Source organism: Calonectris borealis, chromosome 3 (genome assembly GCF_964195595.1).
Source record: "Calonectris borealis chromosome 3, bCalBor7.hap1.2, whole genome shotgun sequence".
NCBI lineage: Eukaryota > Metazoa > Chordata > Aves > Procellariiformes > Procellariidae > Calonectris > Calonectris borealis.
In genome coordinates, this window is record NC_134314.1 from 55,707,698 (window position 1) to 55,722,642 (window position 14,945).

General features: G+C 41.2%; 2 protein-coding genes across 4 annotated transcripts in view; both read left to right on the plus strand.

Moving 5' to 3' along the window:
* The window catches only part of DSE (dermatan sulfate epimerase), a 36,664-nt gene extending 25,186 nt beyond the window's left edge, over nucleotides 1–11,478 (plus strand). For all 3 annotated transcript variants that reach the window (XM_075145701.1, XM_075145700.1, XM_075145702.1), the window contains 4 exons: nucleotides 439–692; nucleotides 4,485–4,724; nucleotides 6,230–6,437; nucleotides 8,422–11,478. In XM_075145701.1, the coding sequence (XP_075001802.1) occupies nucleotides 439–692; nucleotides 4,485–4,724; nucleotides 6,230–6,437; nucleotides 8,422–10,183 (2,464 nt within the window). In that variant the 3' untranslated portion in view covers nucleotides 10,184–11,478. The remainder of the gene's footprint in view (nucleotides 1–438; nucleotides 693–4,484; nucleotides 4,725–6,229; nucleotides 6,438–8,421) is intronic.
* RWDD1 (RWD domain containing 1) overlaps nucleotides 1–14,945 on the plus strand; it is a 111,909-nt gene that overhangs the window by 37,393 nt on the left and 59,571 nt on the right. The window lies entirely within an intron of this gene.

The following is a 14,945-nucleotide window of genomic DNA, read 5'->3' on the forward strand; positions in this document are numbered from 1 at the left end:
TTCAGGAATTTATCAACACTTGGCTCCTTTGGAAAAGAAAAAGGTTGTTACAGATTTTTGGAGGAGCATAAACTACAGGATATTACTTTCTCACAAAAATGATGTGAATCTTGCTTCAGATAAATAGATTCTGTTTCTGTACAATCAATATTCTGCATATCTGTTCCTCCTAGCAGAACCCAGAATATTGCAAGCACTGTTTAAATATTTAACAACTTAATCTGTCTAATAAAATTAATGACCTTTGAAGGTTAACATTGTCCATACTTAGGAAGGAAAAAAATGGTCTCAGAGACTTGGTAAGTAGCTTACTACTGTTCTAAAATTCAACGTGAATTGCCTAACTTCAGAGACACTAAGTCTCTGGATACACAGTAAGGTAATGGAGAAAAATAAGTAGATAAAATTCAATTAATTGGCATCTTTCTTTATTGACAGGCTAGTGAAGGATGCCCCGTGGGATGAGGTCCCTCTCGCTCACTCCTTAGTTGGTTTTGCCACTGCGTATGATTTCTTGTTCAGCTATCTTAGCAAGACTCAACAGGAGAGATTTCTTGAGGTAATTGCCAATGCCTCGGGATATATGTACGAAACATCATACAGACGTGGATGGGGCTTCCAGTACCTCCACAACCACCAGCCTACCAACTGTGTGGCCCTGCTGGCTGGAAGCCTGGTTCTGATGAATCAAGGTATGTGCTAAACCATAGGAAGTTTTTCTGAAGTGTATCAAATCAATCTTGCGCAGCAAAGTTCAGGAACTGATAGAAATGCTTCTGAGAGTACAGCAGTATGGGGTTTGCTCTTTTGCTGCTTAGAAAAATTCAATTTACTGAATAGAATAAAAGTCTGTGGGCAAATGTGCAAGGTAAAATATATATGCATATATACCTGTGTATATAAATTCAGTTATCTAAGTGATTCTGAAATTCTTACCTCACTGTTTGTAAGAATTAAAAATCGCCTTGTGTATAGTCTGTCCGGTCCAGGTTTACAGACAGGTCTTTCAGGGTAGATTATCAGTAAAGAGCGATGCACTTCATCTCCTTACACAACGCGATGAGAAGGCCAGCAGTCAGAAACATCCCGTGCTCTGAGCTGGGAGCTAGACAACAGGATAACCTGGAATTTCGTACAAGACTTCTGCCCTGTCTCCCTGAGAGAGCTGCAAAGGTGTAACTTTATCCACCCAAAGCTCAGGACCTTTCTTTCCAGCATCCTTGTCTATGGAGATGAGCAGGGCTTTACCTTTTTCCCTCTGAACTATGCCCTTGCACCCCACAACCTCCATCCAAGAGGTGTCTGTGCCAGGTGTCATCTCCTCCTTTGCTTCAGGGACTTAAGCCCGTCCTGCCCAGTTCCCAGGTGAATAACCTCACCAGTTGCTTTTGGCTGCCCTGCCTGGGGGCTATCCCGCTCCTCCTGCCTAAGTGATACACAGTGTGAAGGAGAATGCAGGTCACGGAGTCAGAGGGAGAGAGCAGATAAGAAGTCCTGACTTTAAACCCCAGTGGTACTTCGGCTGAGAGGTGGAAGTCATGGAGCCAGCTCCTGCTTTTGTAAGAATGCATCAGTATTTTATCAAGGGATAATTTGATATGTATTAGAACTATTTTGAAAACATCATGCCCAATGGAACTACTTACTTGCTGCAAGTCAAGGAAAATCTCATTTCTGGATGCTGATGGCATTGCCAAGCTGTCCAGCCCTGCCAAGCAAAGGCACATCTGCACATGGTTGGAGCTTTCAGATGCCCAAAGAAGCGTGATGAAAAACTGGCACCTACTGTGTTTGGGGGAGTCATCTTTTTGTTAAGTGTTTGTCAAAGCAAGTGCATTCACTGATGTGCATAGGCTGAAAAGCAGCAAGAGTATGTGTGGAAGTTATTCCCTTTCCTCCTATCTCGCCTTCCACAAATTGAAGACTCAGATCATGTTTATTCAGTGGGTTTTGCTAAATTCCTCATAATTCCATCCTTTCCTGAGCCTCCGTTGTTGCAGAAAGCTGACAGTTTGCAAGATGACTCTGCTTTTCATTAGAGTACAGACCATAAGTATGCTTTGTGCCAAACAACAGTAACATCACAAATAAAGTTGGGCAATATTTCTTTCACCAAAGATTGGTGAGGGGTTGGGGGGGGGGGGAGCAAAGGCAAATTCAGCAACACTTGAGCAATTTGAAAATTTGTACTGATATTTCAAATGAAAATAGGTCAAAACATGCAGACTCTATATTTCTAAATGATAATTCTGTTGTTTTCAATATAAAGCAACTTTATTTTTAAAAAATCGAAATTTAAATGAAGTTTTAATGTCGGTCTAAAATTTAAAAAAAAAAAGATTTCTTACAAATCTCATTCCAACGTGAGAAGCTTTTTCTGAAGGATTAAAAAAAAGTGGAGGGAGAAAAGGAATAAACATAGTATTCTCCCTGTATCAGATGCATAGCAATTGCAAATAGTGTATCCCAGTGTAGACCTTTCTTTCAAAAGGTTTAAATTTCAACTAACAATTTTAAACACTATTCAGCTATTGAAGCATGCAGAGACTAAATAGCCAGCTTAAAAACATGTAAACATTGTCATAGGACTAAAAAATGAAGCTAATTGAAATGAATTCTAGGTACACACATGTACTGAAGTCTTTGCAGTTAAAATAAACGCTCAGGTATTCAAAGAAGAAACTTGAGTAAGGCCTAGTTTGATATAGATACTGCTAATTTTAGGTGAGATTTGTTCTGGTTTGTTGTGTAGCCTTACAGAGTGTTGAGTCTCTTACTTTTTTATTTTAATGTGTTATTATTCTTCTTATATACTACAAGTATAGGGTTATAGCATAGATACAAACTAAGTAAACAGAACATATATGCATTACAATGGTAAATACACTGTGCTGGACCATGGAAAATAGCATTCTTGCTAGTGCAGTAGTCAAAAGCTAGCTATTGCGGCTGTTAGTGTCACAAGGGAAAACAAGGGTGGAAGCATTTGGTATTTTATTCGAACAGACCACTGTGCTGCCAGCTCCTTCAGAGAAATGAAGTAGTGTCAAGATAGCTGTGAGTAAAGTAAGTAGAAGTAAGTAGCACCACCTGCCCCTATTGCTCAGGCCTTCCCCATCATATTTATCTCTTCAGCCAGCGGATGAAAATACCATGTTAGATTCAAGTTGTCTCTTTAACTTAGATATGGCAATTTTTTTTCTCTCTGTTAACCGAGCAGGATTTGGCAGCCTTGACTAGTAGGAAGTCTGAATTGCTCATCATTCTGCTGAGCGTAAATACAGTAATTGTGGCAATGACATGAAACAGTCTTAGAGGCGGGTTTGAAGGTAGCTCATACTCGCTTAGCCTGGTACGTGCGCTTCATTCAGCAGGCACCGCTTCACCACGTCTATGGGGTGTAATGTATGCCAGCTGAGCTCTGCTATATGCTGAGAATGTCTGGTTAAATCTGTGTCCACACACCTTGAGTTGGGTAGACACTAAGTTGTCATATAGAAGTGCAAGGCAGTTGGTCTCTGTTTAGTCCTACCTCTCTTGCCAGTGAATCCAAAAGAAAATAAGAGAAGGCACGTAGCCTTTCCTCTGGTGGGATCCACGTGCTGCCTTCTGCAATACATAAACGCACTGCTGAGGCTCTCATGCTTGTGAGAGCTTGTCACGCTTCCTTGGTGAAGGCAGGCCTTGAGACAGTCTTCTCGCAACCTCTTCCCCGCTCTTGATTTGTGTAGAGCAGACCAAAATAGTAAGATCTCTGCAAGTTTTTTCTTTAGAAGTATAACTGTTTAGGGCCTGTGTAGGTGGGGGCTGAAACTTAACCTAGTTGGAAGATTAATTTTATTCTGGAATTGAGGAATCTGCATTTGGAATTAACCATGCAAAGCTCTTCCAAAATAACTTTAGGATTTGGATAACCCTTTAGGTTGTACAATAAAACGGAAAGGTAAGTAGAACGGAGCATGTCTTAAAATAGAGATTGTGTTAGTAGAATATCAGTTAACTGCAGCTCAAATGTGAACTTCTGTGTATTTTTAAACTCTGAGGATCTTCCTTACCGGTGATCATGCCAGTGAAAAACGACTGATAAGAATACTTGCATTATTGGAGCCCTCTAGTGGGGACCGTAAGTCTGTTTTCATACGGCTTTAATTTGAAATACAATAGTCCTGGCGTGGCTCTTCCCTTTTTGCATGTCCTGAATGCATTAAGGAAATTTTCCCTTTCAGGTGGAAAGCATAATCCCACATTATTAGCAAAAGGTGTTTGATAGATTTTCCCTCCTCACGTCACCTTGCTTTGCTGTCTTTAAATGTAGTATTTTATTTTTCATCCTAGAACCACAGGGACGCTGCAGCACTAGGTCGTATGTTAGAGCTCTGGATTGCAGGTTCCTCGCTGTAAAGGATCCCACTGTGGGAGTACAGATGACATAATCTACGACCTATGGTGGTGTAATTAGATTTGCCAACATCTTTTTCTTTCAGGCTACCTTCAGGAAGCTTACTTGTGGACCAAGCAAGTGTTGGCAATCATGGAGAAGTCAGTAGTCCTGCTGCAGGAGGTCACAGATGGCTCCCTCTATGAAGGGGTGGCTTACGGCAGCTACACGACCAGATCGCTGTTTCAGTACATGTTTCTTGTCCAAAGGCACTTTGATATCAATCACTTCAGCCACCCCTGGCTCAAGCAGCACTTTGCATTTATGTACAGGACTGTCCTGCCAGGTAGGTCATTTGGGTGAATGGAGACGAACCTTCTAATTCTTGAAGCAGCAGTAAATTTCATACTTGAAGTAGGCCATTTTTAAATAACTTTGTACTTGGGGTTTTTTTAAATAACCTTTTCCTTGGGTTTTACCTTCATCATCCATCAAAACAGTGACATCCTTGTTTATCACTGCTTGTTAAAGAGCATTGTTTGTTAAACTCTGGCTTCTAAAACCAGTCAAAAGATAGGAACATAATTTGGGAGAAAAAGCAATGGTTCAGAATTTGATTTCTGGTTTTCAGAGTTTGAAACAGACCTGTTTCTGGGGGTTTCCGTTTGAAAAATAATATTCTTCGAGATTCTTACTGATCTTTTCCTTTGCCAGAAATCATCACACTAAAGTACTAGGTAAAAGGAATAGAAAATGATGAAGCCAGGATAAAAGTATCAACAAAGTGTAGGAAAGTTTTATATGATCACCAGTTTTCCACAAAACATTGAAGTAGATTTTTATACCATTTTTATTAAAATATTTTTCATACGGAAAGTGTAATTGACTCAAATGATAGGTTTCTCTGTGCAGGAGTACACAAACCATTTTCTTTTTTCAGTGTGAGAATTAAACAAATATCTGACGTCACTAATGGGTCAATTTTGCAGACTTTTAAATATTTCTGTTCTTTTGCTGGATCTCTCTGGTCTCTCACAGTGTGTTTTAGCATCTCTGATTTGAAGTCCTAGTTGTGACTGAAAGATGGAGATGTACAAAGACGAAACCAGTTATAGGTTAATAAATATTGCTGGCTCCTTCTAGCTTTCAGAAGAGATTTAGTTTCAGGCAGCCTTGCAAGTTTTCGATGATGGTTTTCTGTTACTTATTTGCAGGACAATTCATTAGGAACTTACATTGTTCAAATTCCTGGTTGAACAGACAGTGATAACTTTATTGGCTACAAGAACCCCAGACGGAGCCGTGTATGTAGGGGGGGCTGAGCGCAGCATTGGCGTGCCAGCACAGGCGCGTAAGGAATTGCGCTGACTCCATGTGAGACCTTGGGCATCTGCTGGGGAGAGGTTCCTAAGAACAAAGTGAACTCGTGCTAGCTGTTTCAGGGTGAAGCCGATTTTCTTTTTTTAACTTGGGGGAACCTCTGTTTTCTTGATTTAGAGGGTTTGGATTGACATAGGGAAAGTGAAAGCTGTAAAGAGAAAGTTACCTTTGCCAGATTTGAGTGAGGAGAGGACGTGGGTGGGACATTGCTTCTTACATTTTTTGTAGTACTTTGGCTGTCTGTAGCCCATAGCCGAAGAAGAAAGGTGAGTATTCAAGTTAGCTACAGCAGAAGGAAACAGCTCCTGTGTAACCTGTTTATGGCTCATTTACAAGTAGGTCTATAAACATCTGAAAAGGCTGTTTCTGTTTGTGTCTGTCTGTACTGCTTGGCTTCACCGTCATGCTCTACAAATGCATCTTTGTACGTTTATTTGTTCTTCCTTACATTCCTTTTCACTTTTTCCCAAGGGTTTCAGAGAACTGTGGCCATCGCGGATTCCAACTATAACTGGTTCTACGGGCCGGAGAGCCAGCTGGTGTTTCTCGACAAATTTGTCATGCGCAACGGCAGCGGGAACTGGTTGGCAGAGCAGATCAGAAGGAACCGAGTAGTGGAGGGCCCGGGGACACCGTCCAAAGGGCAGAGGTGGTGCACTCTCCACACTGAATTTCTCTGGTATGAAAGGGAATGAGTGGGCTCAAAAGGAACCTGACAGCTGTTTGCTATTAGTGATAATTCATTGTCTTCAGATTTGTACTGTAGAAGCAGAGAGTCATTAGGCTCAGAAGAACTTCGTCACTTGGCATAGATGTAGAGTGCGTGTTGCTACAGGGAACACCTTGGTCTTGTCCTACATCTGCTTTTGTGTTTTCCTTCCATTGTCTATTACTTCTATAGAATACAAGCAGTTCCAAAAGGGCTGAAAATTTGCCTGCATGTATTCTTCCGTTTATTTGGTCTATTCTAATGATTTTTAATCCCCTTGTGTTCTTTAATAATTAATTGGGTGAATATTTAAAGCATAAGTATTTTTAAAAAGCTATAAGTAATAATATAAGCTTTCTTTTAAAAGCTAAAGTAATGTAAGCAGTAGACTACTATTAGTTGTTTTTGCACACTAATTTGCAAGTTATGCTTAGAAAAAATATCACGATAGATGACTAGATCCTTATTTTCCATGTAATTTACAGCTCTGCTAATTTGTGTGTCAATCTGCTAAAGGTAAGAAATTGAAAGACCCAGGAGGCTTTAGATATACATATAAATTCCCTCAGTCTGGAGAGAGAACAAGTACGGGAGTCAGTGTAGCTCTATTTCTCTTACAAGAAAAATGTTATTGAATGTATATTGAATATATATTGAATATATATTGTTTTGTATTTATGATACGCACATTAGAATGCATGTTTATTAGGCTCCAAGCACCCTTCATCCTGTTATTTGCAAAATACAGAATCTCTCCTCTACAACCCCATTTCATCATTCTTTTCTCCTGCGTCTCCATGGAAATCTTGGGAATTTATACTTAGAAAAATTCTTTTGGATGTCAAAGGGAAAGAAATTTTTTTAAAAGCACCTCAGTAAAAAGAAAAAAAAAAAAGCAAAAAATTATCTGAATCTTCCAACAATTGCCTTTTCCCTGTGCTGCAGTGTGATGAGCGTGTCCACTTGCATTAGAGCCTCGGGAAAGAGGTCTGCTTTTAGGGGAATCTCCATCAAGGACCACTATATAGAGCAGGCTCTCGGTGCTGGTTGGAATTACCCAAAGCCAAATGCAGGACATGAGCTGTGATTGTCTAGGGCCTGACAGAGGCTCCTGGTTAGCTGTAGAGAATAAATCTGATGAGGAACCATCTAACAGAAATATTACTGGGCTTAATGATGGTTTGGTTTATTTTGGTTGCTTGAAAACAATGCCAGAAGGTTAGGTTTTGTTTTCCATGGTTGTTTCTTCTGTTTGTTTTAACTCCTGTAGATCAAGTAAAACAAAAATTGTAAGCATTGTAACCTTTTCTGGTCTTAAGGGCTCTTTTTAAACCGAATGTCTTACATCTTACAATTTATACAAGAAAGCCATGCAAATTTTTCTTCAACCTAGTTGGAGAAGGAAACTAACATACACTTAAGTGATATAAATCATAAAAATTTATCCTTTAAAATGCCTTTTCATTAGTTTTTAGTTTATTGCTAATTCTGTTTGGAGACTACAGACTTCCATAATCAGTTTGGAGAAACAGATACTCTTCTTCTCTTGGTTAAGTAATCAGTAAATAGGGGCAAACGTTGATGTCTAGTACAAAACAGACAGCCTGGTCCTAATGTGCCTTTTTTAAAGATTTGTATTGCAGTCAGTATATGATATAAGGCAAAACGTGGCCAGTTTGAAATTAGTGGTACTCTTATTTTTGGACTGCAGAACGATTGCTTGCTTTAAATGCTTTCAGCTATTACACTGTAAAAAGCACACAACAAATTTGTATAGGGATTAGTATGATAAATATCATTACAACTATATGATTAGTTCACTCAGGAAGCATACGTGTGGGCTTTATATTGTTAGCTTGCTCCTTGATGTAAATATTGAATCATTTTTTGAGTTTTGTACAGGTGCTGATCAGTCAAGTAATTTTTAAACCCATTTTCCTCGTCTTTTTGGCAGGTATGATGCAAGTTTGCGCTCCGTACCTCCGCCAGACTACGGGGTTGCTAAGCTGCATTATTTTGAGGACTGGGGAGTGGTAACCTATGGAAGTGCTTTGCCGGCTGAAATCAACAGGCCTTTCCTTTCCTTCAAGTCAGGAAAGCTGGGAGGACGTGCAATATATGATATTGTTCATAAGAACAAGTACAGAGAGTGGATCAAGGGATGGAGGAACTTTAACGCTGGCCATGAACACCCGGACCAGAACTCCTTTACTTTTGCTCCCAACGGCGTACCTTTCGTAACAGAAGCTCTGTATGGGCCAAAATACACTTTTTTTAATAATGTGTTGATGTTTTCCCCTGCCGTGTCCAAGAGCTGCTTCTCCCCATGGGAAGGGCAGATTACAGAAGACTGTTCCTCAAAGTGGCTTAAATATAAACATGACTTGGCTGGTGACTGTCAGGGACGAGTGGTTGCCGCCATGGAGAGAAGTGGGGTGGTTTTTATCAGGGGAGAAGGAGTGGGTGCATACAATCCTAAACTGAAGCTGAGAAAATGGCAAAGAAACCTCATACTTCTCCATCCCCAGCTTCTCCTGCTAGTGGACCAAATCCATCTAGAAGATGACAGCCCCCTGGAGGCAGCGACCAGTTTCTTCCACAATGTGGATGTGCCTTTTGAAGAAACAGTTGTTGACGATGTCCACGGGGCCTTTATTAGGCACCGTGATGGGATATATAAGATGTACTGGATGGATGACACTGGCCACAGCGAGAAAGCTACCATCGCCTCAAGGATGTATCCCCGGGGCTACCCGTACAATGGAACGAACTACGTGAATGTCACGACCCTCTTGCGGCACCCCGTCACGAGGGCCATTTACCTTTTCATTGGGCCCTCAGTCGACGTGCAGAGCTTCACCGTCCGCGGAGATTCTCCGCAGCTGGATGTTTTCGTTGCCACCGGCGAGCACGCCTACGCCGTGTACCTGTGGCCCGCTGAGGATGGGTCCCGCTCCGCCTTTGCACAGGTTATTGCAGACCGCCAGAAAATTGTCTTTGACCGAGCCTCCGCCATTAGGAGCTCCGCAGTGCCAGAAGTGAAGGACTACGTAGAGATTGTGGAGAGGAACCTGCAGCATTTTAAGCCTGTTTTCCAGCAGCTTGAGAAGCAGATCTTGTCTCGTGTACGCAACACGGCTAGCTTTAGGAAGACCGCTGAGCGCCTGCTGAGGTTTTCAGATAAGAGACAGACAGAGGAGGCCATTGACAGGATATTTGCAATCTCACAGAGGCAGCAGCAGCAGCACGGCAGAGCAAAGAAAAACAGAAAGGCAGCCAAAGGCTACAAATTTGTTGATGCCGTTCCTGACATTTTTGCACAAATTGAGGTAAATGAAAGAAAAGTGCGACAAAAGGCACAGACTCAAGCACAAAAAGAGTTGCCTGTAGATGAAGACGAGGAAATGAAAGATCTTCTGGATTTTGCAGATATCACTTATGTGAAGCACAAAACTGGGGTGTCAATCAAAGGCCGATCAGGGCTGGCACAGATGGTGACAACTGCTCGAAGTAGTGCCCCATCAATATCGGCTTCTTATACCCGCCTCTTTCTCATTCTCAACATTGCTATTTTTTTTGTCATGTTAGCAATGCAGCTGACATATTTTCAGAAGGCCAAGAGACTGCATGGCCAAAGATGTCTGTATGCAATACTTTTAGTAGACAGCTGTATATTATTGTGGCTGTATTCTTCCTGTTCTCAGTCACAATGTTAGCAGAAGACCTCTACTAGTCGACCAGTTTATGGTCATATATGTCTATGCAAAAGCATTAACCCTAATAGGGCCAAAGTTTATCTTCTTTTTTCTGAAACATTCCACAAACAGCTGGGGAGAGATTGGTTTCAGACCAGAAGGGATGGAAGAATAGGGCAAGCAATGAATATCTCAGAAAACAAAGTACTTAATAAGTACTCCTCCTCTGTGTTTTGAGTTGGGTCTCACATCTGAGGGAATGTTATGCTTTGTTCATCAGAGTTCAGTAATGTAAAGTTGTAATTAATTTTTTGGTGAGAAGAGCCCTCTTAATAGATTGTTTCGAAGGGCTTTCTTTTTTATACAGAACTGGGTTTGCATTTACTGAGTTTTCGTTTCAGGCTGCTATGGATGTCTCAGGACATTCTCTTAAGAAAAGGACATTCAAACACAAGTATGCAAAGCAGATCTTAGCAGTAGACTGCATTTCTCTCTGCCAAACCAAAGAATGCTTCAATATGGGACACTCCTGTATAATTATTGCAGACCCTTACATCATGTCATCTCTTCCGTGCTTTACAATCTGGCACAGCGGGAAATGGCAATCATGCCAGTACTTGCCAAGCGAGAGGCACAACGCCTAGTAGCCAGTAGCAGAAGGCAAATACGGGGCTAACTCGAAGTATAAAGGAACACAATTCTCAGGAAAAAAAACCCTTTTATCTTTCAGTCAAGTGTAGACTGTAGAAGGATGAATGCTGTAGGGTCTGTTCTCAATTTTACAAGGCAGGGTTTCACAAAAGTTTTGTATAGTTTGAAGCACGTCTTAGTAGGGAAGTAATGTCCTAGATCACTGCCCTTCCATATGCAACTGTAAAAATACAAACAAAAACCAAAGCGATCCTGTGGTAACCTCAGCAACTGCCAATATGGAAAAAGAGGTATTAAGGAAGTATTTAATGTCTTTTTTCTGTTCATATGGCTAGAAACAGAGGACAGTTAAAATTCTGTGAACAGCCTGTTCTCTATAAAGCACCAGCAAGGGTTCTGCAAGCTCTTGGTGGCCCTGGGTCAATTATTTGGGGATTAGTGGTAAATGGAATCATGTGGTTTATGACAAAAATAAGTTTGACATCTCCACATATATCCCCTTCTGTTCATTAAACTGATTTCAAAAAATCGTAGCTATTTGAGAGAATGGAATCTCTACGGAATTGGGGCATATCTCTATGTCTTTACAGAAAAACAATTCTTCCAGTACATTTGCTAAATAAAAACATTATAATTGTCTCTGTGGAAAAGTTGTTTTTCTTTCATTAAAATATTTTTCCTGATAATTACAGTAATGATGTTCATCAGCACTTTGTTCAAACCACAAACCTTTGTTTCCTCTTCCTTACACCCGTTTAGGTATCTGCTGTGTACATTGCTGCTGTTAAGCCTTCTGCAAGTCTATATGTTGAAATGTGATGAGCTTTCCTTGTCTAAACATCTTCAGTGAACAGATCGAAGTATTTTCACTAGGTTCCAGCAACTGAGCCAGTTCTGAGCACTGTATTCACATGCATAAGCCCTACTGCAGTCTCCAATGCCTGGATTTATCCAATGAATTCTGGTACATTTAGTCTGAGCAAAAATTTAGGACTCCAGGTAATTTCTGATCCATAGTCAGTGGAGAAAGAGAGCCTTCAGATAGCTACTCGGTCCATCTAAGACCTTGAAACACCTTCAAGACATAACCTTTCCCATTTCCCTAATTGCAAAAGGCATGTAGGGTGCTTAATCACCTATTTCAAATCACCCACTTAATTGCTTAAGGTGAAGGGAGCTCAGCTTGGGGAGCATTGCCCAGTATAGCTCCATGTTGGTAGTGGTGCCTGCTGAAAGTATGGCTAGATTGTGACAGGCTGCGTATCACTGGAAATCTCCTGATTTCTGCCTTCGCACTGTGATGACCTGAAGACACGCAGAAATAACTGTTGAGTTAGGTTCAATATCAAAGACACTGCTGGTTAGTTTTTCAGTATTGGGTGATACTATTATTGGTCCTGAAACACTGAAAAATCAAAATGCAGGTGCTGTTGCAATTTAGTTGTATGGCCTGGCACATCCCTCCACTGGGAGCTGGTGCCATAAAATTGCCCCAGGGTAATTCAGGGAGTCATTATGCCCATAGGCAAACCTGTGCTTGTGTCTCCATGTCCTCTTTGCGAACATACGAACCTTCAGGACAATAAAGAGCTGTGGTAGCTTTTAGCCTTTATCAGGCTAATGTCAACAGTGGAGTTTGTTTCACTGAAATATTTATTTTATGTCTATGCACATTTACCCTGTGTCAGTTTGCTATTGATTTGAACAATCGGCTATAGAAAGCCAACCTATAGTCTTAGAAGGCTTTTGAGAAATACCTGCATTTCTTGGTCTGCTTTGTAGTGTGGCATCTGAATTCTAGCATGGGATTTATGTAGCTGACAAATGAAACTGCAGAATTATAGAGATTAGAAAGTAAGGTATGGTCGTGCACATTAGCTCTCATTTACACTACTCTTCTCTGCACCGTTCTAGCAAGGTAAAGGGAAGGAGGTGGTTGCAAGAGCTGCCCGTGCTCACAGCCAGATCTTAAAGCAGCTTTTAAAGCAGACCAGCATTCAAATGAATAGTGTACATGCGATGATGGAGTGAAGGGAAATGAAATGTACCAGTCTGTCCTCCTGAATGGGAGACTGGACCCATTTCAGCATAAAGTAGGAATCCAAGGGTTTTCCAGCCTGTGCTTGGTTTGCATCTGATACCTTTCTGTTAAAGATTTATGAGTTACCTGCATATGACTGTCATTACTGGCCACCCTGAACTCCGCTTACTTTGATTCAGATAGGGCAACTAAAGTTTGCTTCAACTAGTGATGAAGCCTTAATTGTGCTGAGTGTATTTCGGATACCAAAAGAATCTTGTGTACTTTCTTACTTACTCTTTTCCAGGCCAGAACCTTTAAAAAGTCCGTTTCCTATGGTCGTGTAAGTTTTGTTTCCATTCTTTGCTTCCATTCTTCTTGTCCCTCTCATTCCTTATCATAATTTTTTAATGGAATTTGAAGCAAATGAAGAACAGATGGTTCCATGCCATCAGCAACCCAACGGGCTGTTGGGTAGAAGCGTCCATGTCAGAATGAAGAAACAGTTCAGGCCCTCAGATGGCAGCATACACTGACAAATCTGAGCTGCCCTTGCTTTACTAGGAGCTGCGGTGAGGAAAAGCAGGTAAATGGGATCAGCCCAGATAGCCCTACCGGCTGGTGGGAGGGCTGGAGGAGGTTGGTGTTCCTTAACGCTTGCTGACGCAAGAGAGGATGCTGTCCTCGCCTTTGTGTCCTTTGTCTGAAATGCGAGAGAAGCGGTCTCGTATGAGCTCTTAGCAGAGGCACTTAGCCCTGGTTTCATCTGGATTGGGTATACTGAACAACTTTTGAAATGCCACTGTATGGTACCCAGTAGCGAAGTTATCTTTCACTCCCGATTTTAAATAGAGTCGCAACACTGAAGTGTTTCTGGCACGTGCCTCTGCTCCCATTCTTATTCTGCTTCTTTTTGGTTTCTAAAAATGTTAATTTTCTGCACCTCTGACCACAGGAAAAGATTGCTATCCTACAACTGGGTGTATGTGGGTGGGTTCCTGTATTCATCTGAGACCCCGCTGACTTCACTCAATCTCTCTTCAATAGCTGATGTTCAGGCATGCATGCTTCATTTCAGGGCTGCAGCCTAAATTAGTCTAAAGTTAGTTCAGTGTATTCTGAACGAAGCGAATGGGAATTCAGCCCACAGGTAGCGGTGTGTATGTCTGAGGGTGGAATCTGGTTCTTAGATTTTTTAATGATTTTTTGAGTCCAACTAAAAATTGGCTATATATGTTACATACATCACCATGACTAAAGGAAGCAAAGGGAATGGAGCACATTACCTCATTTCTTAAAATTTGTAAGATCAAAGCTTATTCTGAAGGATTATATGTCTGAAATACATCAAATTCTTCTGTTGGCCTATGTATTTTCCACTGATGACAAGTTTTTCCTTAGTGTTTGAAAGCATATAGTGTTTGGAAAATAGCTGTATTTCTGCACCGGGACATTACATTCACATTTATTTGGTCTGCAAAAGTCTTAGTTGGGATCAAGCATACTTTTGTCTAACTTTAATCCCTTTGCTCTGGCTACTCTGTTAAAATTCAGTAGAGTAACTTCGAGCTGGTAAGTCAGACTCAGCTAATGAAGCCAAGATGTTCTTCTCTGTCCTTTCTTGGCAGCTGACTGCAGGAGCACCCTGCAGCAGGAGGCCTACGCGATCCAGTGCTGGATATGTCCATACTGTCATCAGTACACGGACTGTTTTCTAAACGAGTTCAACCTTGAAACAAATAATGTCAAAGCACTTAAAAGAAAGAGCCCAGGACCCTTTCAAGGAAGGAACATAGCTGTTGTCTGCTTGAGGCAGGCAGGAGAACGGGACCTAAGTATACAATATATAATTGCATGCTAACGGGATTACCATTGGGTCTTCCTCAAAGCTGGCATCAGTTTTTCTCCTGATAATAACTAATACAGATGGGTAACTAATTTAAATTTGTGCTTGCTTTGGTTGCTACTCTGCCCTGCATAGTGGCTGCAGCCATTTGAGTCAACAGGAAAACTAACAATTTCATGAGAATTTAGATTTCGTCCCCAGTTTTCAGTGAAACTGAACATGACTGCAGTGGCCATGAGATACTAAGGAGCACATGAATCCATATA